Source organism: Cricetulus griseus, chromosome 4 (assembly GCF_003668045.3).
Source record: "Cricetulus griseus strain 17A/GY chromosome 4, alternate assembly CriGri-PICRH-1.0, whole genome shotgun sequence".
Taxonomy (NCBI): domain Eukaryota; kingdom Metazoa; phylum Chordata; class Mammalia; order Rodentia; family Cricetidae; genus Cricetulus; species Cricetulus griseus.
The window spans coordinates 191,145,347-191,166,848 of NC_048597.1; the positions used below are offsets into that span (position 1 = coordinate 191,145,347).

Consider the following 21,502-nt stretch of genomic DNA (forward strand, 5'->3'; position numbering starts at 1 on the left):
ATGAACATTATATTCACCTGCCAGATGTTGAGAATAAGTAGAGTGTGAAATCAGAAAGAATCCTAGAAGTTACCCCTTCAGTCTCAGTGATGAGATGACTTCTACAGTAACATATCTATTGTTGATTGACTTCCATGATGTTGAAATTATTTGTGGGTTCCCTTTTCCCTCTCTGTCACTGAACTAGAGCTTAGTCAATAAACAGAATCTGAAATATCCAGATAATCTCTAGTCATTATTGTAAGTTTAATGAAGTCACAGGTGTTCTTTATTAAGCATTTTTGGTATGGTGTATGTCACCAAAGTATGTCCAAGGGAATAAATTGTGTTTATATTTCTGTGATGTCTTATTTTTAAAAGTCTATTGACTAGTATTCACGGGGCCCTGGTTCAATCCCCAACACTTCCAAAAAGGAAAAAAAAAATTCGACAAAAAATAGACTTAGAGCTTTTGGGTCAGTGACATGGCTTGGCTGGTAAAGGTGCTTGTAGTGTAAGCTTGGCATCCTGAATTCCATTTCCCTGGTCCATGTAAAGGTGGATTCTGAGAACCACTTCCACAGAGCTGTCCTCTGATCCACTCAGTGTCATGCCATACATCCTCCATCATGCATGCATGTGTACATGCACGAAAAGATAAAAGTAGCAAGGTGCAGTGGTGCTCACCTTTAGTCATAGCTCTTCAGAAGTGGAGCTGGCAGATCTCTCTGAGTTCAAGGCCAGTCTTGTCTCTAAAGTGAGTTTCAGGCCAGCTAGAGGTGCATGCATAGTGTCTCAAAAAATATTGTTGTTCTGTTGACTATAGTTAAATCTATAAATACTTAGTCATAAAAAGTAAGCAGACCATATAAAGTAGTGCATGGAAATAGCCAAACCAAGAACTGGCTACCAGAAGAGGGTGGGATGGAACTAGGTGGGGCAGGATCTTGTTTCTGGGACCCTTGTGAACATTCCTGGATCATGTCACTAGGGAGGTGGTTGAAACTTAGTATTTCCCACTTTGAAAAACTGTAGACTTTTCTCATGACAATGGAATAGCCTGATCAGTGTGACTGGAGGTCCTCCTGCCACTGACAGATACTGCTCCTGTTAGGGGTTTATTTGGTTGAATGAACAGATATCCTTGAGAAGGCAGGTGGGGAGTAAGGAATAGGGTGAAGAGAAGACTTAGCAGCCATCCACATGTCAGTATAGGATTACATGGCTGACTTTAACAGGGAGTGTGTGTTGTGCTATCAGCAATTCTCACTTAGGGGGAGCAGATGCTAGCATGCAAGCAGGTGTTTCAGAGGAAAGTGAGATGTGGGGAGGGGCTTATCAGAGTGTTGTGAATAAAGAAACAGCAATGTGTAGATCAGGCTTCTAGGGGATGAGGGTGGAAGAAGAAGAGCAGGAATATAGAATGAAGGCGATTAGATACCAAACCAGATGCACCTCTGCTGCCTGTGTCCTTCCAAATCTTTCTCCACTTCAAGGGAAAGCTATGACTCAAATGTTAAGAGCCCCAACCTGCTTTTACTCTCTTACTTTGCTTTCAGTGGCATCAGAAAACAATGGGGCCCTTGGAAAGTGAACTGACAGCATTGACTAAGTGCAGATACATGGCCTTTCTTTGCCAAGATAGTCTAGCAAGAGGCTCTTGTAGGCACTATTGACTTCTATACTGGGGATGTGGGTACTGAAGATGTACTATGTCTTCAGTGAGCGACCATGTAAAACAAGTGAATTGTGCAGCATCTTGCTCTTAAGTATTTGGCTTAGTAACTAAAACCAGATTTATAAAATTGCCATCCTAATCCTGACAGATGTGGAAAGGAGCAGGAGAAATTGCAAAGAAGAGACTAGCTCTGGAAGTGGTGAGGTTGGAGAAGTATCATTTTGAGATAGGTCTGTATGTATCTCAAAGCATCATTTTAAGAAATGACTTTAAAGTATATACAGTTATACATATTAATATATGTATCTATAGATGGAGAGGATGCTGTAGGTGAGACAGTGTATGAATAGACTGTGGGTCTGATAAGTAGCTGTTTGTATACAAGTTAGGTATTAAAAGAGGTTATAGAAAATCATAACAATAACCATTTGAATGCATGTTTATTAACAGCCTTGAATAGATTTTAAGGTGAATGTTTGTAGTTGAGCCCCATCGATATTCTTTGAGATGGAGAGAGATTTAGTTAGTGATCTAGTTTACCTAATCCATTCTTCAGTCTGGACTGGAGAGAATAGAAATTAAAGCAGTAGACAAATAGAGGTCACTTTAACCACAAAAGAGGTAGTGTGACCTGCATAGCAATGGGGCTGTAGAAAAGGAGGGAGGGACAAGTCAGGAATTTAGATTGTGTTAACATTAGTATATTTACCGTGAACCTGGCAAAGGGCTATATCTTTTTTATGTGATGTGAAGCTTGGAAACTGACTTCAAATAGGAGGACAAGAAGAGATAGCTCTGATGCTGACTACTGTTTTCAGTTTGGATAATTGATAAAATTATGGTTGCAACATCAAGCAAAGTAGGTAGGAGTAGTATACTGTCTGCTCTAGCATGTAGTGGAAATGAAGCATAGGAGATGGGAGCGTGTAGGGACTAAATAGGGAAGAACTTGGGATGGATTGCTGGAAGAGAACAGAAAAACAAGGTGTTCATTCTGATCCTGAATTTAACTTGTAAATATGTTGGATTAAGATGTGCATGACTCTCCCTGTATCAGTCATTGTGAGAACAATCTGAATGACCTGGTGGTCCCTTACCATCTAAAACTGTATCTTTTCTGTTTTATCTGTAAATGTCTGAGCATTGGACTGGCTTAGTATCTCACTTTGTAGGGTCATAAATGTCTACAATAGTTCTTTCCACTTGATTGACAGTCTGTGTTTAAGCCTGCACAAAGCAGAACACATCACTGGTACTGACTATATGTAACTCTCCTATCTGGAAATGTGTCATCTAAAGCTCTCCCAGATGTAAGTAAACAAGATTTATTTTAGGCAAGTGTTCTACCAATGCAATGTACCCCAGATGGATCTGTTTTACACTAGCCCATGGGGTTTATGTGTTCCTGTCTTCTAAAAAATGTGGGATTAAATCTACCCTAACACATGAATTTTAAACTGGGATCAGAGTGATTATGCATAATGAATCTTACTTTACCTTTTTTTCCAACTCTCTAATCTAAAATTTTGTCTTAGGTTCACTGATGTACTTAAATGAAGCCACACTCCTCCATAATGTCAAAGTTCGGTACAGTAAAGACAGAATCTATGTAAGTATTTCATCAGTAACTTTAGTTTTTGTGGGTAATTGTCTCACATGCTCCATTTGCCTTTGCCCTGCTTGGTCTGAGTGTGGTGTACATGAGGGTTCCAATCCTTGCTCTCCACACAGCTTTCCATGAGCCTGGTACACAGTGGGTGTTTAATAAAATCTGCAGAATGAGAGAATGAATCCAGAGAACCAATTAACCTACTTCAGGTTTACACATGTCCAATTTGAGTGTTAAAAAAACTACTTTGAGGTTGGTTATTTACTTCAGTGGTAGAGCACTTGCCTAGCAAGTGCAAGGTCCTGGGTTTGGCCCTCAGCTCCGGGTGGGAAAAAAAAATTAAAAAAAAACTACTTTGGAGTTTGATTTATTTTTGATAGATGTCTACTGATCTGCTTAGTTTCACTTTTCACAGTGCAGAGAATATAAGGCAGCCTATGTGTATTGAAGTTAAAAAAATAAATGAGAAAAAATAAGTAAATTAGAATAGAAGGCAATAGCTGGAGAAGTGTCAGATGGACAAGACTGCTGACCATGGAGCCTAAGTAACTGTAGGATTTCATTAGTCCTTAGATTCTGGTCGTTAGATGTCCATATCATTAAACACAAAGAAAGACAATGATTTTGGTGTAAGTAGTTTGCATTAGATCATTCAGATGGATATTTAGCTACTGTATTTTAATTATAATTATTCATTGGGCACACATGAGATTTTATTCTGCTCTGACCTGGTCATAGATTGTTTTGTTGGCTGGAGATAGATTACCACACTCTGGTATCCCGTTATAAAGATGGGGCTTCATTATTTTTGAACGAAGGATGCACATGGCTTCTTTGACACTCACAAGATCAAATGACAGTCTTAATTTTTTATATCACTATCAATTTGCCTAATTGTACTTACTTAATTCTGACTAAATTACATTTAGTCTTTGCCATCTGTCCAAGTAGTGACAGCTGGGAAATAGAACTAATGTAGTCTGTCCCCAAAGAATCTACTTGTCCATTGGCTGTGCATGCTGTTAGGATTCCTCTTCCCTCTATTTGACTCCACAAATTCAACTGAGTAAAGACTATATTTAAGTGTGAATATAGGTATTCTTGGGTAAAAATATTTTTAGAGGCAAAGTTGATTCAATCTATAACTTGCTATTGAACAGACTCTAGCATTCACTAGGTGCTGTTTTAGATACCTAAGCAACGAAGTTTTAAAGTCAGTTGAAATGGTTTAACTTGTAGTAAATCAGTGAAAACTAACTGGGATATAACTGGGAGGCTGCCTCTCTTGAGTGGAGCTTAAGAGTAGCATGTGTGTGACTAGTGTCCGTGGAGGTCAGAAGGGGCTGCTGGGAACCAAACCTGGATCCTTTGTTAGAGCAGACAGCTCTGAGCCTCCTCTCCAGCCCTTCTGTTCGCATCATTCATTCTCCTCTAGCAAACGTCTTTGGGGGACGTGGTGTGCATTTAGCAGTTTGGGAGCTCAGGATTTTTACAGCACTTCTCCTCTACAGTTGGAAAGGAAAAAGTATGGCCTTGTATGCCCCAGTTTTGTCAGTATTACCAAGTAGGAGTTTTATAAATTCTATCATCTTTAAAAACAAAATTAAATTTCAGATTTAAAGGGAAGTTCCAGTTGCTCATGAAACAGCTACCCGCCAGTAGTTAGCTTGTGGTGCCCTGCAAACTCCCAAGACCAATTGGTTACCTCAGAGCTAAGTCACTCCTCAGCATTCATTGACAGGTTCAGACCGAGCTACATTTAAATGCTTCAAGAGCAGGGTGAATAATAGTCAGAGGATACCAGTGACCTGAAGTGAGCTGTAGGACCCAACTTGGGGACACTAGTAACTAGAGTCAGTGTGTGGTAAAGCCATGGCCCGACAGAACTATGGGAAGGGATTTATTATTTTTAAAGAGACATAGGGAAGTGGGAGGGTATAACCTTGGTTTTTGAAGGTGCTAACTTTGAAGTGACTTTGGAAATAAGTAATCTTTGAAATTTGAGAAATGGTGGGCTCTGTAAAAACAGAAAATATTTAATTTAGGGCTAGAAATGTAGATTTTGAAGTCTTGTTTGTATGAGAATGGAAGGTTTCTGTTGAGTATTTCTCCTGTTTGCCTTGTTTAGTTTTGAAGGAAAGTAATAATTTCTCTTTTCTGCTTTTCTTACTTAGACATATGTCGCCAACATTCTGATTGCAGTGAATCCATACTTTGATATACCTAAAATATATACTTCAGATACAATAAAGTCATATCAAGGAAAATCTCTTGGGACAATGCCACCTCATGTCTTTGCAATTGGTAAATTATATTTTAATTCTTGTCTTTTCTTATGTCATATAGATTTACTTGATTTTTAAATTGTTTTGAGTCCCTTAAAAGATTTCAAGGTATATATTCATTGTCCATGGTACTGTATTATACAAGGATGCTTTTATGCAACTGTTTACTGTTCATTGACTATATAGCCCTCTCTCATACCCTCCGTCACACCCCCTCGCACCCTTATACTTCACCTCCTTCTTTACCCTCTTCCTGTTAGCCCATTTTGTTCCCTAGACAGTTTCACCTCCACTTTGATATAATATTTCCATGTGATTTGATGTATCGATATAAAATCTAGGAACTGTATAGGAGAGAAAACCCAAGACTGGCTCAGTTTTGCCTAGTTTGATGCTCTTCAATTATATCTATTTTCCTGCAAATGATATAATTTTGTTTTTCTTTATGGCTAGAAAATTTTTCATAGCATATTTTCCTTATCTATTCTACTATGTTGTTGGTTCTAGAACCAACCGAGGTAGGTCATGTGTGGAGGTCAGAGGACAACTTGGGGTAGGTCATGTGTGGAGGTCAGAGGACAACTTGGGGTAGGTCATGTGTGGAGGTCAATTAATTTGTCTTCTTTTACCTTCACTTGTGTTTATCAAACTCAGCTTGCTGGAGTTGTATGGCAAGTTCTTTACTGAGCAATGGTAACTACTTCATTTGTTTATTTTTTCATTTTTTGAGGAACTGTAATAGTGATTTTCCATAGAGGCTGTACTAGTTGAAATTCCCACCAGCAGTATGTAGGGTTTACTTTTTATTTGCATATATTAATTATACATAAGTTATCATTATGACATTTCATATATCTGAATAATGTATTTGGATGATATTCACCCTATTACCACTCCCACTAACCTTCTTCCTGTTTCAACTTTACCCTTTCTATTATCATCTTTTGTATGTGTGACCCAATAGTTGGTTAGTTTTCTTTACAGGAGCATGGACACCTTATTATGGCTATATTCCTGTAGAAAATGTCTCTGCCTCCTCATCAATCATTGACTATGTATAAGTCCTTAGGAAGAGGTGTGGTCTGTGAGCCCTCTCCCCTCCATGACAGGGTGTTTTTAACAGGCCCAATGATGTGGCAGATAATCATAGCTGATAAGAGTTCAGGCCTGGGACAGCCATGTCATGCCTGGCAGTCAGCTTTCCACTTTTGTCTCCATCCCTTTCTCTGGCTCTTCTGTTCTTTCTGCTGCCCCTTGTTGAAACCTTTGTATATTCTAGATATTAATTATTTGTTAGATATCTATCTGGAAAAGATTCTCTCCCCCTCTGTGGGCTGTCTCTTCACCTAACTAATGCTTCATTTGCTATGTAGAAGTTTATTAATTTCACGAGATCATGTTTGTCAGTTGTTGGCATTATGTTCTCAATGACCGGTACCTCTTCAGGCACACTCAGAAAGTCTTTGCCTTTGTCTATGTCTTGTATTTGACCTACTTTTTGCTCTAACAGTTTCAGAGCTTCAGGTCTCACACTAAGATTTTTCTTTTATTTAGAGTTAGTTTTTGAATGGGGTGAGAAATAAGGATTTTGCTTCATTCTCCTCCATGTGAATGAGAGACTGTCTTTTCTCCAGTGTATATTTTTGACTCCTTTGTGAAAAAAAGGTGATTTGTAGCTGGGTCCTGCATTCTATTCTGTTGATCTATGTGCCTAGTTTTGTGCCTGTATTATTCTGTATTATTATTATTATTATCAGTAGTAGTAGTAGTATGGATCTGTAATATAACTTGAAATCAAATATGGTAGTTTCTACTGTTCTTCTTTTTAAATATTGCTTTGACTATCTGGGATGTTTTGTGCTCTCATACGAATTCTAAGCATTTTTTTCTACTTTTGTGAAGAATGACATCTCGTGAATATTGCATTGGATCTATAGATTGCTTTTGGTAGTATAGCCATTTTCATAATTGATTATTCCCAAAGAGCATCGGAGATCTTTCCACTTTTTTAGTATCCTTTTCAATTTCTTCTTCTCAGTGTTTGAAAGTTTTCATTGTAGAGTCTTTCACTCCCTTAGTTGGGTGTTTTCCAGGGTGTTTTATTTTAATATTTGAGGCAATTATACATGGGATGACTTCCTTGATTTATTTCTCAACATGATTGTTATTGGTATATGAGAAAGCTACTGATTTTTGTATGTTTATTTTGTAGCCTGTCACATTTCTGAAAGTGTGTCTTAGCACCAGGAGTTTTCTGTTGGATGCTCCAGGGTCTCATTGATAGTTATATCATCTGTTAATTTGGATATACTGACTAATGTTTCTATTTGTGTCTCTTTTATTTCCTCCTCTTATGTTATTTCTATAGCTAAGACTTGAAATACTATGTTGATAAGAGTGGCAAAAGTGGAAACTCTTGCCTTGAACTTGATTTAGTAGAAATGCTTCCAGGGCAAGGTAGTTTTGGCTACAGGAAGAACAAAAAGAGAGAGGGGAATACACTAATCAAATGACCTAAAAGAGTTCCAGGCCCAAAGGGGCTGAGATATGGAGACGCACACACTAGGCTAGCACATGGTCTGTGGGAAAGCCAATCAAAAGAAAAACAAAAAGGAAAAGAATAGATAAAGTAAGACAGTGGATGAGAAGGGAGGAGAGGGAGAAGGAAAGAGATGGGGAAGATAAGAGAACCGAGCTGTCTGCCAAGAGTGACAGCTAAATAGAGAAAAAGGACAAATGTAAAGGGGAGAGAACTGGGTGGGGATAGAGTCTCAGTGTAGTCTCCCTAGTGTTGGTGGCAGGGTTTCTTCCCAGGCTCTAGGATTCCTGGCACACCCCTGGGCAGTTCTTCATGGGTCAGGTCACAGATACTGGTCACATGCCTGTCCAGTCCTTCAGGTGTCAGGTTGCAAATGCTGTTCTCCTGGTTAGTTTATTATTTAATAAAAGATGCCATGCATTGAATACATATTTTGCAAGACCTGTATGCCTTTTGGGTGTATTAGTGTTGTTAGGAGCATGTATCCTCCTCGGGGAGGACCTAATACTTTTGTAGTCAACTCATGGGCAGGTCATGCATTATTTATCAAATGCCTGTGCCCTCTGAGGTGTGTCTGCTCCACTGAAAGGAGACATAATTAAAGATGACTTAATAGTACTTTTTTGGGAGAGAGCGAGACAGAGAGAGAGACACAGAGAGAGAGACAGAGAGAGACAGAGACAGAGACAGAGACAGAGAGACAGAGACACAGAGAGAGACAGACTCTTAAATAGACCTGGCTAACTTGAAGCATTCTATATAGCTGAGGATAGCTTTGAATGTCTGATCTTCCTGTCACTACCTCCTGAATGCTGGGATTGCCAGCATGTGTCACATTGCTTGGCTCTAATCGTATTTTTCAATCTTATGATCAGCCCTATTTCAAAGGTGGTCTCTTTTACAGCTCTGAGACAAGGCCTCTTCCTCTCATAGTTTCAACATCACTTGCAAATATGTTACTTGGGCCAGACTGGAACTAGGTTTTTTGTTTTGTTTTGTTTTTGTTCTTTTTTGAGACCAGTGTTTTTCTCTGTGGCTCTGGCTGTCCTGGAACTCACTCTGTAGATGAGGCTGGCCTTGAACTCAGAGATCCCTCTGCCTCTACTTCCCAAGTGATGGAATTAAAGGTGTGTGCCACCACCACTTGGCTCCAAGTGGCATGGTAAGATTTGAAGAGCTGTTATAGCAGGGTTCCTCCCTGTATTATCTTGCACTATAGCTTTATAAAACTACAGTATTTCAAGTGACTGAGAAAGCTAAGTGGAAAAACAATAGTGTCTGTCTTGACTTTCTCAGCCTCTCATCCTGAAGACTCTGGTTTAGAGGCACAGAGAGGTGAAGCAATTGATCAGAATTAGAGTTACATTCCACTTGTAACCTGACTGATTTGGATGCGTTGGCTAAGCCTTTGTAGTGGTACATAAGCAGTAGCTGGGTATCTTGTTTTAGTGCTCTTTCTTGTGCAGTGTGTTTCTCCTTAGACGTTCACAAGACGTTGTGCTTGTGTTTTGACTTAACTACACTTCACTTCTAGATTTGGTTGTTGTATATGGGCAGATAAACATGCTACTCAGAAGCAGTGCTACACCCAACTGACTTACAGTTCTCAAATGCTTTGGTGAACACTGGAATGTTCTCCTACCAGCACAGTCATTAGAATCTGAATATAATGAAGCTCATCACTGGAGAAAAGTTATATGCTTAAAATGAAAATAAACCAGCTTTTGTTTTATAGCCTTTACTGCTAAAGGTGTTTAGAATGGCAGTATGAGGCAAACTATAAGAAGGCCTTTGTAGGTTGGACAGTGAGATGTGTGTGCTGCTTATGGTCATCAGTCTTGTTACTACTGAAATATCTCTTGTGAAGAAGCAGGTTATTTAGCTCATAGCCTGGGGGCATCATAATCCATAGCATAGCACAGGCTCTGTGGTGTAGACCACCTCTTGGCTGCATCCCCTCTTGGCACAGAGCAATGGCTACAGGAACACATAGTTGATCTCCAACCAGATGTAGAGGCTCAGAGTTCATTGTTGAAGAAGAGGCAGAGAGACTGTAAGAGCAGAGGTGATGGGCGAATATAGGACATGGTGTTTTCTGGATACAATCAGAGGTACCAGGCTTGCTCTTTTTATAGCAACCCTCTTGTAAGAACTCAAGGGAACAGGTGAGAAACCACCTTGTCAGAGTGTGTATCCAGTCACCCAAGGGCCTCTTACTGGGTCCTCCTTCCCAAAGGCTCCTCTGCCTTCCAGCAGTATCACTTTGCATCACAGTGGGCTGGTGGGAATACCCATGCAATATTGTTTGTAGCTTATTCTTAGAGCCAAAGCCATTTGTCATTTGTAAAGCTATTTTTTTTGTATGTATAGCACATGTCTTCTTGAGACAAATTGCTTTGCAACTATTTTTTTTAAATGTTTTTTTGTGGTGAGATATTGTTTATGAGTTATTAAAGCTTGTGTTTGCTGTGCAAAAATGAGTTCATGATGACATTTTCATAGGAAATTATGTCATGCATTTTTCTCATATCCTCCTCTTTATCCTCTGTTGTCCCTCTGTTCTTTCTTGCTGGACCCTCCTCTTCACAAGTTAGTCTCCCTTCTGCTTTCAAGTTACATGAGAGAAAATGTAGGATATCTGTCTTTCTGAGTGTGGGGACATTGTTGTTCCATTAGAGGGTCTGTTTATATTTTAGGAAGCTTCTGCAGCAGTAGATTTTCATGACTGCTTTTAGGAAGTCTTTAGCATGAGTTATCTCTCCCCATATTTCCTCCTTTATCCTGCCCTTCTGTTCCTCACCCTTTTCCCCTCCCTCTTTTATTCTGCTTTCCCATTCCTACCCCATTTAACCATTGTTGTTCCATTATTCCCCTTTATGTTACTGCATCCTATTCCCCCTCCCCTGAAAGCCCCACTTCCTAATGGTCCCCTACTTATGTCTTGACTTCTATGGTTATTCCAAATGACACACACACACACACACACACATCTGAAGATTCAAGGCTAACACTCACAAGTGAGAGAAAACATGTGATGTTTATCTTTGTGTGTTTGGTTTCCTCACTCAGCTTTAGCAAAAATGCAACTCTAAGATTTACAGGCAAGTGGATGGAGCTGGAAATAATTTCTGTAGATTTATTTTTCAGTTGTTTTTCTCTCTCACAATGGATTCAGTTGCCAAATTTCTCATTGGAAACTCATTGCTTCTTGTTTTTCACTGGGGACCTCATTAGTTATGCACACTGAACATTTTCTTTCCCTCTGCAGATCTGCTCTGGCATTTGGGCAAGCTGAGCCAAAGTCAATGTGGAGACAATCTAACACTCTAGCACAATCTTGAGATGTTCGGATTTCCTATTACTTGTCTTTTAGGAACATTGCAAGTGAATGCTTACAGAAACCTTTGGATGACTTTTAACACACATTCATGACTTCTTTAGGAGTAAAGACCCTTACACTAAACTCTTGTCAGTGACTCAGCTTGCTGTATTACTGTCTTACTTTGCCTCCAGCTGACAAGGCTTTTCGAGACATGAAGGTGCTCAAGATGAGTCAGTCTATCATTGTGTCTGGAGAATCGGGAGCTGGCAAAACAGAAAATACAAAGTTTGTTCTAAGGTGAGTATTTAGCTGATCTGAAATGTTCTGAGCAGTAGTAAAAGAAAGCTTTACCACTAAGTTTGTCGACTGCCCACTTTGAAGTTCAGCAATGCTAAGCACACTCACATCGTCACATTCATGTCATTGCGTTGTTTCTATTCCTCACCTCACAAAACCCAGAACTGTACAAAGCACATGAATAAACTATTACTCCTTCAGATGCTGTACTCATTAAATAGTACATAAATAAGATATTACTTCCTGTTTGGGTTTCTATGAGTTTCTCTGAGTACCTATTTAAGCAGCATCATATAGTATTAGTCTTTCAGTGACTTCTTTGTTTCATTTAGTTTAATATGGGATTCACTCACGTTTGAGCTGGTTATAGTGACATGCACCTATGTGTGTACACACACAATTCACACACACACACACACACACACACACACCCTCAGCTTCTTAGGAGATTGAGTCAGGAAGATAACTTTCGTTTCAAGGGCATAGGAGCCTAAAAAACTTTATAAGACCCTGACTCTTAAAAAGATATAATCACTAGTGTTATAGTATGTTATAGTATGCATTAGAATTTCCTTCCTGAATTTTAGGGCTGAATAAATTTCATTGCAGGAATTTATTTTATTTGCTGTATTTGTACATGTATTGATAGGCAGTTGGGTTGTTTCTGTTATTTGGCCATTGTGAATAGTGCAGTTTTGAGTGTGTGTGTGTGTGTGTGTGTGTGTGTGTGTGTGTGTGTGTAGGGGTAATCACAGGGTATTTAAGCAGATTGACTTTTAATACTGTTGTATACTGTATGGAATAGTTTGGAAGAAAGAAGCGTGGAAGTCAATCTCTCTGTTGTAGATAGCTGGCTCTGATGTGTTGTTTCTTGGAGGATTCTATATGAAGTTAGTGCTTGATAGGCAGTGACAAACCCAGGAATATTCTTTCAAAATCCAAATGGACATTCTATTGTCTTTCTTTAATTAAAATTTTTATTCATTTTACATACAAACCACAGTTCACCTTCTCTCCCCTCATCCCTCTCCTCTCCTTATGTCCCCCCAACCTACCCCACATCCACTCCTCAGAAAAAGGGTAAGGCCTCCTGTGAAGAGTCAACAAAGCCTGGTACATTGAGTTGATGCAGGACAAAAACCATCCCCCCTTCATCGAGGTTGAGTAAGGCATTCCATCCAAAAAGCCAGCTCATGTACCAGGGATAGATCCTGGTCCCACTGACAGGAGTCCCACAAACAGACCAGGCTACCAAACTGTCGCCCACATGCAGAGGGCCTAGTTCAGTCCCATGCAGGTTCCCAGCTGTTAGTCTAAAGTCAGTGAGCTCCCAGAAGTTAAGTGAGTTGTCTCTGTGGGTTCCCCTGTCTCATTCTTGACCCCTTTTGCTCATATAATCCCTCCTCCCTCTCTTTGATTGGATTTCCAGAGCTTGGCCTGGCGCTTGGCTATGGATCTCCATTGTATTCTCAATGTTGGTGCTTTGAAATATATTTGAAACTACTTTTTATTTAGACTTCCTCTTATCCCTCTCTCATCAGATCCCCTTTCTACCATTATACAAAACTCTCAACACGTGGTGTATAGCCACAACCTTTTTAAAGTGGAAGGAGCATTGCCACATGACTATAGTCTTATTCTTTAATTTAAATTCTGTAAATTGTCTCATTGCTGTGACAAAATATCAGACAAGAAGGAATCAAGAGAGGAAGAGTTCATCTTGACTCATGGTTCAAGGGTTCAAACACACCATGGTGGAGAAGGCGTGCTGGCAGGAGTTGGTCACATTGAAGCCACCCACAGTCAGGGAGTAGAGAGGGATGAGTGAGTGCTGTCCTTAGCCTGTTAGACCTTCTCCACATGGTCTGGGATCCCAGTACATGGCATGCTGTCACTCATGCTAAGGGTGGGTCTTCCCACCTCAGTTATCTAACAAATATCAATCCCTCACAGACGTGGCCATAGACCTGTCTTCTAGGTCATTCTAGGTCCTATGGAGTTGATGATCAATGCCAATCATCACACATACCAAAGGAAGTTAAATCCAGTGGTGAAGATACTGCTAGGACCAGCACATTCTGAATTATTATCAGTATTGTTTCTAATTTATTACAGTTCTTAGTTTTTTCATGGTGGGGTTCTTTATGAAGGTTTCTATTTCTTATGGAAGTGTATAGAGTTATTAAGTTAAATAGTTAATGGGATACTTATGTAAATCTAGTTGAAAATTTGTTAAAAATCAGAGTATTTCCAAACATATAATTCCATGACCTGCACATACCCACACAAGACACATACAGAAGCATAAATAAAAATATAAAAAAATTTAAAAACAATACTAAACAGTTACAATGATGATCCATGTTCCATGTTTCAGTTTGATATATATGTTAAATAGTAAATTTATAAATATATTGTCCTGAATATTATTCAGTTTTTTAAAATTCTATATTTTAAACAGATACCTGACAGAATCTTATGGAACTGGTCAAGATATTGATGATAGAATTGTTGAAGGTATTGTTGATTTTTATTTTTTAATGTTGGGTACCTCTAAAGTTAACTTAGAAGAATCTTATCTGAGACCTACAATGCTTTTCTTTCAGAGGTGGAAGAGACTTTCTACCTCCTATAAATATTTGCTCAGATATTACTTTCATGCTGATCTATTAACCTATTGTCTTTCTCTGTGCCAGAGGCTAGTCTCATAGATGACGTTAGACCTTGTCCACTTGTCAATCAAAAATAAAACCATGACAGCGGGTTAACATTTCACACTTGTGGAATTTGACATTGCTGGATAATTCTTCCATACTAATATTTCTAAAAGCATCTATTCCATCACTTTCCCCGAATTTTCCCCTGTGGAGATGTAATATGTATATTGCTTTATAATTTCTCTTCATGCCTTTCTCGTGATTTTTCTGGTGAAGCATTTTCATTTCTTTTTCAACAGCTAACCCTCTTTTAGAAGCCTTTGGAAATGCAAAGACTGTTCGTAACAATAATAGCAGTCGATTTGGAAAATTTGTGGAAATTCACTTCAATGAAAAGGTAAAAGAAAGCTGCTTTTGGGATACATTAGGGGAGTGTTTGTGGTAAGTGTAAGGGTCTTATTAGAATTGGAATTAGCACAGTTCTTCCTAAGATTATTACTATGATTATTATTGTAATTATTATGGTGTGTGTGCTTGTGTGCATTTACAGTGACTTCAGAATTTCTATTCAGTTTAAATTAAAATATTGGAGTTGACTGCGTTATCAATCATAGCGTTGTAGTTAATTTTTTCTCATACTTGATTCTTTCATTGTTTTGATAACATGTAATAATGTTCATGTTCACGGGCACAGCATGGTACATAGTGATGTGTATATCTGTGGATCTGTATAGTCTGTGAGGATCACATCAGAGCAGTTAGTGTCTTCTCAGCATGAGGTGAGTTTGATGGCAGTCTGACAGCTCTTCAGCAGCTGCCCAGTGGGCTGCTGGGGACACTGGGCCGACCACAAAGTCAGTTCTGATTCTGCAGAGGCTCAAAAGCTAGAAGGGATCAGGGTGGAGACCGGATGATAACAGTGTTTAAAATGAAGGATGAGCTGTAGAAATACTCTGAGCTTACATTTAGTTTTTTTTTTGTAATATTTGATAAATTTTTTGACTTCTTTGCTAAGCAAATGATTATTAGAAAAGATTGAATTAACATTAAGTTATATTTCAGTTCCATAGATGCAAAAAATGTATTTTCTGTTTTGTCTTTTAGAGTTCAGTTGTTGGAGGATTCGTTTCTCATTATCTCCTAGAGAAGTCTAGGATCTGTGTTCAAGGCAAAGAGGAGCGGAATTACCATATTTTTTACAGGTTGTGTGCTGGGGCTTCAGAAGACATTAGGGAGAAGCTTCACTTGAGTTCTCCAGATAATTTTCGGGTAGGTTGAAGGAAAACACATTTTATACGAGGTTTGCAAATTGTTTACTCTCTCAGTGCTAAAACTCACTGCATTTTGATACCTAGATGTATTTGTATATAACTAACATTAAATGAAGTATGGTGGGCTTTCTGAATCTGCAGATTTTATATCTCAGGCTTAATTAATCATGAATTGAAAATATTGGGGATAAGAAAGAATACATCTATACTGAGCATGTATTAGTTCTGTATTATTTTTACTAAATAGCAAGGAATAATATTCCTTCGCAGAATGTTTACATTGTAGTAAGGATTATAAATAATTTCCACATAATTCGAAGTATTTGACAGGCTGTGTGTTTGCAGATCATGTACAAGTGTGATGCTGTTTTAAAAGGTTCGCAAACTTAGGTATCTACTATCCAGAAGGGGCCAAGGTATTGATTCCCCTTCGACACCATGGATACCTGAGATGTAACCAGATGATGTGTTAGACTTATAGTCTTGCTGACGACCTCTCTGTTGAGATTTATTTGTAAGTCTATCATGAGTTCAGTATCTCTAATATGAAAACCCCAAATCTCAAATACTGTGAAGTCTGGGTCTTTGTAGTTTTGAATTTGTGAGCTCACCAGGAAAATGAAACTTTATGCAAATACTCTGAAATGTAAGCAACTCTGCAATCTGAATCACTTTTTCAAAATACATGAGATAAGTGATTCTCAACATGCATAATAGTATATGAGAAGGCATGTAATTCAGTAGGTAAAAGGACAGTTGTTTAAAATCTTATTTAAACCCAGTTGGAAATTTATAAGGTTTTGTAATACTAGCCTTAAAATTACCTTTAGTGTAGCCGTAGAAACTTTGATCACTGAGCCAATGTTAATAAATAATGCATCATTATACCCCTTTGTTCAGTTCAGCAATAAACGCTTATTGCTTGGTTGATTATTGGGTGCTAGACATTGTGCCAGGATTAAAAGATAAATAAGGCATTATCCTGTTCCTGGGCAACTTAGAATGTGGTGGAAAATGCACACAATTGTCTGATTGTTATGCTGAATAGTAAGAAACTATACAACCCTGTCCCACCCCCAATGCTGTGATAATTACAGATTTGAAAATCCTAGTGGAAGACTTGATTGCTTGAAAGAATGCTGGTGTGGGCTGGAGAGGTGGCTCCACAGTTAGGAGCAATGGCTGCTCTTGCAGAGGACCTGGGTTCAGTTCCTGGCATGCACATGATGGCTCACAACCACCTGTCAGTCTGAAGTGATTTGACTTCCTCTTCTGACCTCCAATTAATAGATTCTCAAATTAATTGGAATGGGAAGATAATTGCTTATCATATTTTCACAAAAAAAGAGGAGGAATTTTTTTGATTTTTTTTTAAAAGAAATACAAGTTACTAGAAATCACATGAATTATGATATATGTCTAGATTTTGACAACACTTAGCTGGCTAGAAAGTAAAGTGACTGTTACGGTTTTAATATAGTATTTCCTTTTGCTTGGAGGCTTGGGAGTATAGCATTTCAGTCTCAGAAGTTACAGCCTTTCCCTGTACAGTGAGGGGCATCCTGCAAGGGCAGCTACCAAAAGCAACTAAAGGCTTTCCTGCCTTTGTGGTATGGACCACCAGGACGGATTTCATTTCTTCTAGGGCAGTCTCAGTGTTGCCAAGATTGAAAGCAGGGGACATACATATGCCATTTTGGACATTCCTGTCATGTTATAAAAAACCATACTTTTATCCCATATATATGTATATATTAAATGGTATGAAGATGTTTTGATAATTTCATCAGTTTTTTTGATATACTCTGTCCTTATAATTTACCGATCAAGTTGTATTTGTTTTTTTTTGTTTGTTTGTTTGTTTGTTTTTAGAGACAGGGTTTCTCTGTGTAGCTTTGGAGCCTATCCTGGCACTCACTCTGGAGACCAGGCTGGCCTCGAACTCACAGATATCCGCCTGCCTCTGCCTCCCAAGTGCTGGGATTAAAGGTGTGCGCTACCAACGCCCAGCTCCGATCAAGTTGTAAACACAAAGGAATAGTGTAAATGCTCTCAAAATGGTTGAACTTTATTTTGTCATTACTTTATCTAAACCTATTTATAGAGACTGACTGGCTTAACATATTTGTGTTAACTACAAATGTAGTTTTTGAAATAAAAAGTTAAAAATGATCAACATTACTAGAAATTTAAAAATACTTTTACACATTTTAATGGAAGCGTTTGGTGCAGTCAGGCAAAAATTCAAGAATATAAAGTAAACTTACTTAGAGTAACAGTAGATGGCAAGAATAGGTACAGACTCTTAACATAGCAAGGCTGGAAGAAATAGTCTCTTTCCGAGACCTTTAGTGCTTTTGCAATTCTTGAGATTAATCCCAAGGCCTTGTGCATACTAAGGTTAATCCTGGGTCACCAAGTTTCACCTTCAGGGCTCTAGTTTTTGTTTGTTTCTTTGCTTAAGGCAGAGGTTCATTATGTAGTTCAAGCTGAACTTGAATTTACTATGTAGTAATGTTCTTTCCCGGTGGATCCTATGTTAATTGTATCATCAATTCTTTTCCTAGTACTTAAACCGAGGTTGCACTAGGTACTTCGCTAACAAAGAAACTGACAAGCAGATTTTACAGAACCGAAAAAGTCCTGAGGTATAGTAGATGATTTTTTAATTAAAATTTTTAATGTAAAAATATTGCTGATGGATATGTCTTTGTTTTGGAACTTTTTGCTTTCAGGTTTATGTTTTCAAATCACATTATGATACAAGTCTCTCTTGTAGTGGGACACTCTTAACCTCTGTCATATATAGAACAGCAAGGTGCAGTTCTCCTTGGGCCCAAATGCATTGCTTTCCTCGTGTTCTTTTTTGAATTTCTATGCTATGAAATTACTTAAGAATCATCCTATTTTAGCAGTTTACTCTGATACTACTATTAGTAATTAAGTATATTTATTAGTAAGCTTTCCACTGCTGTGACAAAATGCATGAGTAAATCATCTTGAAGGGGGAATATTTGTTTTTGCTCATGATTTTATATTTCAGTCCATGGTTAGTTGTAACAGGTTTTCTTTGGTCCACCAACCATCTCTCAAATCGTGATACGGAGATTTAATATTAGTTATGAATTCTTGACCTTAGCTCATGCTTGTCCCACTAGCTCTTTTAACTTAAATTAACCTGTTTCTCTCCTTCTACATTTTGCCTTGGGGCTTTTTACCTTTCTTTTATTCGGTGTGTCCTATTCTGTATCTGGCTGGCTGGCAGCTGCCTGGCTGGCTGGCCAGCCCCGGACGTCTCCCTCTCTTTGTCTTTTGTTCTCTCTTCTCCCTCGAAACTAGATTCCTCTTACTTCTCTCTGCCGGCCAGTCCTGCTTATCCCTCTACAGCCAGCTATTGACCATTGAGTTTTTTTAGTAGACCAATCAGTTGCTGTAGGCAGGCAAGGTGAAACAGCAACATACCTTTACATAATTAAACAAATGCAGCAGAAATAAACGTTAACGCACCTTTACATAATTAAAGTAATATTCCACAGTTAGTGGTCTCCATGATTCTGGGCCACGGTGAGGGATAATTGACAGCAGAGGGCAGATCATTAGGTAAAACTGCTCACCACATGGTGGCTGGAAGTGAGTGGGAGGCAAAGTGGAGGAAAGGAAAGAGAGAGGGTGTATGTGTCAGGGACAAGGTAAAGACTACAAGATCTCTAACTAGTTCAGTCAGCAAAGTTTCCATCACCTACCCATCACATTTTGAGCCCATCAGTGGATTAACCTGTTGGCCGGGTCAATGTCTCCATGATGCAGTCACTTCCCAGCCACTCCTCTGAGTACTGCTGCATTGGGAACCAAGTCTTCCACACATGAGCCTTTTGAGGAACAGCAATAGAAAGCATGCAGTATGCCTATTAGTTTTTTGTCTACCGAAGAAAGAGTTGAAATAGACAGTAAATACCTTAAGCATTCTTGTGAAAGGCTGATCACATATTATAATGCTGTATCAATCATTTATCTGGAATATATTATGCACTTTTATATATTTTGATCTCACTAAATAAGAATGATGTAATTATTAAATGTTTAAGAATTTTAAACTTTTATACATTTTAACTCACAGAATTCAAGTAATGAGTCAAACTGTCTCTAAACATCACATTTAAGTTCAGGATTAGTTATTGGTACTAGTTAATCTTGACTATTATTTTTAAAACATATTAATGTCATTTAACTTTTTACTGTTAGCAGTTTTTAATGGTTCTGTACTTGCCAATTAGATGTTTTGACTTTACTCAGACTGGGTAAGATAAATTATGTGTAAAGTACATTAATATAAATGCATAGAAAGAAAATAAAATTCTCATTTCAAATTATGAACACATGAAACTGCAGTTAATACTTGTTTAATGTGATACTTTGCATGTCATTTTAGACAAAGATAATCTGAGTTCTGTGTAAATTTTATGTCATAGCCATGGCTGAGACTTTTGGAAGCAACATCAATGTTTATTACAGCATTTACTTTACTGTGTCTTTAAAAGACTATGTTTTCATAACATACCATCATAATATATATGTTATAGTCTTTCCATTAAAATAATCAAAACACATCCAGGACAATTGCAGTGGTTCTGTAGGGGAAACAAATAAAAAGCACAAAAGCATAGGAAACAGCAGTAAAGAGAAGAGAAAGCCGATGCTTAGCCTCCAAAGAATAGAATGCACTGTGCTAGGAGGAAAACGCCATCTTTCCATATTTTATAGTGAGAATGCTTTATCAGAAATCTTACTTCACTGAAAGAGAATGTGCATGTGTATAATATATAAAGGCGAGCTGTGGATTAATATATCTAAATTACTTTTTATGTCTTCTTTGTCAGGAGGATGAGGTGATCATTTTGACTAATTAAACCCTTTGCTTCATTCTGCCTGGGTGTCTTTATGCCGTGTGTAAATTTAGGAGAATGCAGTATTTTCAGTCTACCGTGAAGCCAATACGTTCATGAAAATTTGATTAGAAAACAGCATTTAAATGCTGCAGATGCTCAGCTGCGAGACTAAAAATTCTGCATGATAGTTTCTTTAAACTTTGCATGTGAATGTTGCTTTTGCTTCTTTTAAAGAGTAAAATAGAATTTCATTTTCTAGACATTTTCCGGAAATCTGGCACACAATCAGACATTTAAAGCCATCTTGTGAAAAGCAGGCATACTGTTAACTGGAGAAGTAGTTGCATGCTGGGAGATGAGAAGCAGTTGCATGCTGGGAGAAGAAAACATCACTCAGCTTTAATCCTCATTAATTCTGATGCTGAGTTTCCTCATTTTAACTTTAGCTTTTAATGCTCAAGTTCTGGAAAATTCCTAGATCAGTTTTTCTGTGTCTAGTAACTTTTCTTTTTGTTACTTCTTTTTGTTTTGCAGGCCTAACTTTCTTCACTCTCTGAGTTTGCTAGATCCTAACATATGAATGCTTGAGATGAAAGTTTTTCTAGGAGAGAAAAACAGATTTCTCTCTCTTTTTTGTTTTTTAAATCCAGAAAGCCATTGCATGGATTCCTGGAGTTACCCTATTGTGTAGTAATTCACCTCATCTCATACATACAATAGAAAAGTTACAGGACTATTTGTCAGGCCATGGAGATGCTGTTATCTTGTCTGGATTTGCTTCTGTTTATATTATGTAACTGTCAGTAGTTAATCCAGTGCCATGATTATTGGCACATTAAATTCTTTATTACAATTCTTTTTACTTATCCTGTTTTTTTCACATTTTTTAACTGACAAAATTGCATATATTTGTAACCTACATGGGTTACCATGAACATTTCTCATTGTATAAATTGTGAATTACCAGAGTCAGATGGGT

The 21,502-nt window shown here is 38.1% G+C and overlaps 1 protein-coding gene across 2 annotated transcripts in view; it reads left to right on the plus strand.

Annotated features, from left to right (window-relative positions):
* The window catches only part of Myo6 (myosin VI), a 135,105-nt gene that overhangs the window by 61,570 nt on the left and 52,033 nt on the right, over positions 1 to 21,502 (plus strand). For both annotated transcript variants that reach the window (XM_035443823.1, XM_035443824.1), the window contains exons 4-10: positions 3,193 to 3,266; positions 5,441 to 5,570; positions 11,604 to 11,709; positions 14,171 to 14,226; positions 14,666 to 14,763; positions 15,471 to 15,635; positions 18,205 to 18,285. In XM_035443823.1, coding sequence (XP_035299714.1) covers positions 3,193 to 3,266; positions 5,441 to 5,570; positions 11,604 to 11,709; positions 14,171 to 14,226; positions 14,666 to 14,763; positions 15,471 to 15,635; positions 18,205 to 18,285 — 710 coding nt within the window. The remainder of the gene's footprint in view (positions 1 to 3,192; positions 3,267 to 5,440; positions 5,571 to 11,603; positions 11,710 to 14,170; positions 14,227 to 14,665; positions 14,764 to 15,470; positions 15,636 to 18,204; positions 18,286 to 21,502) is intronic.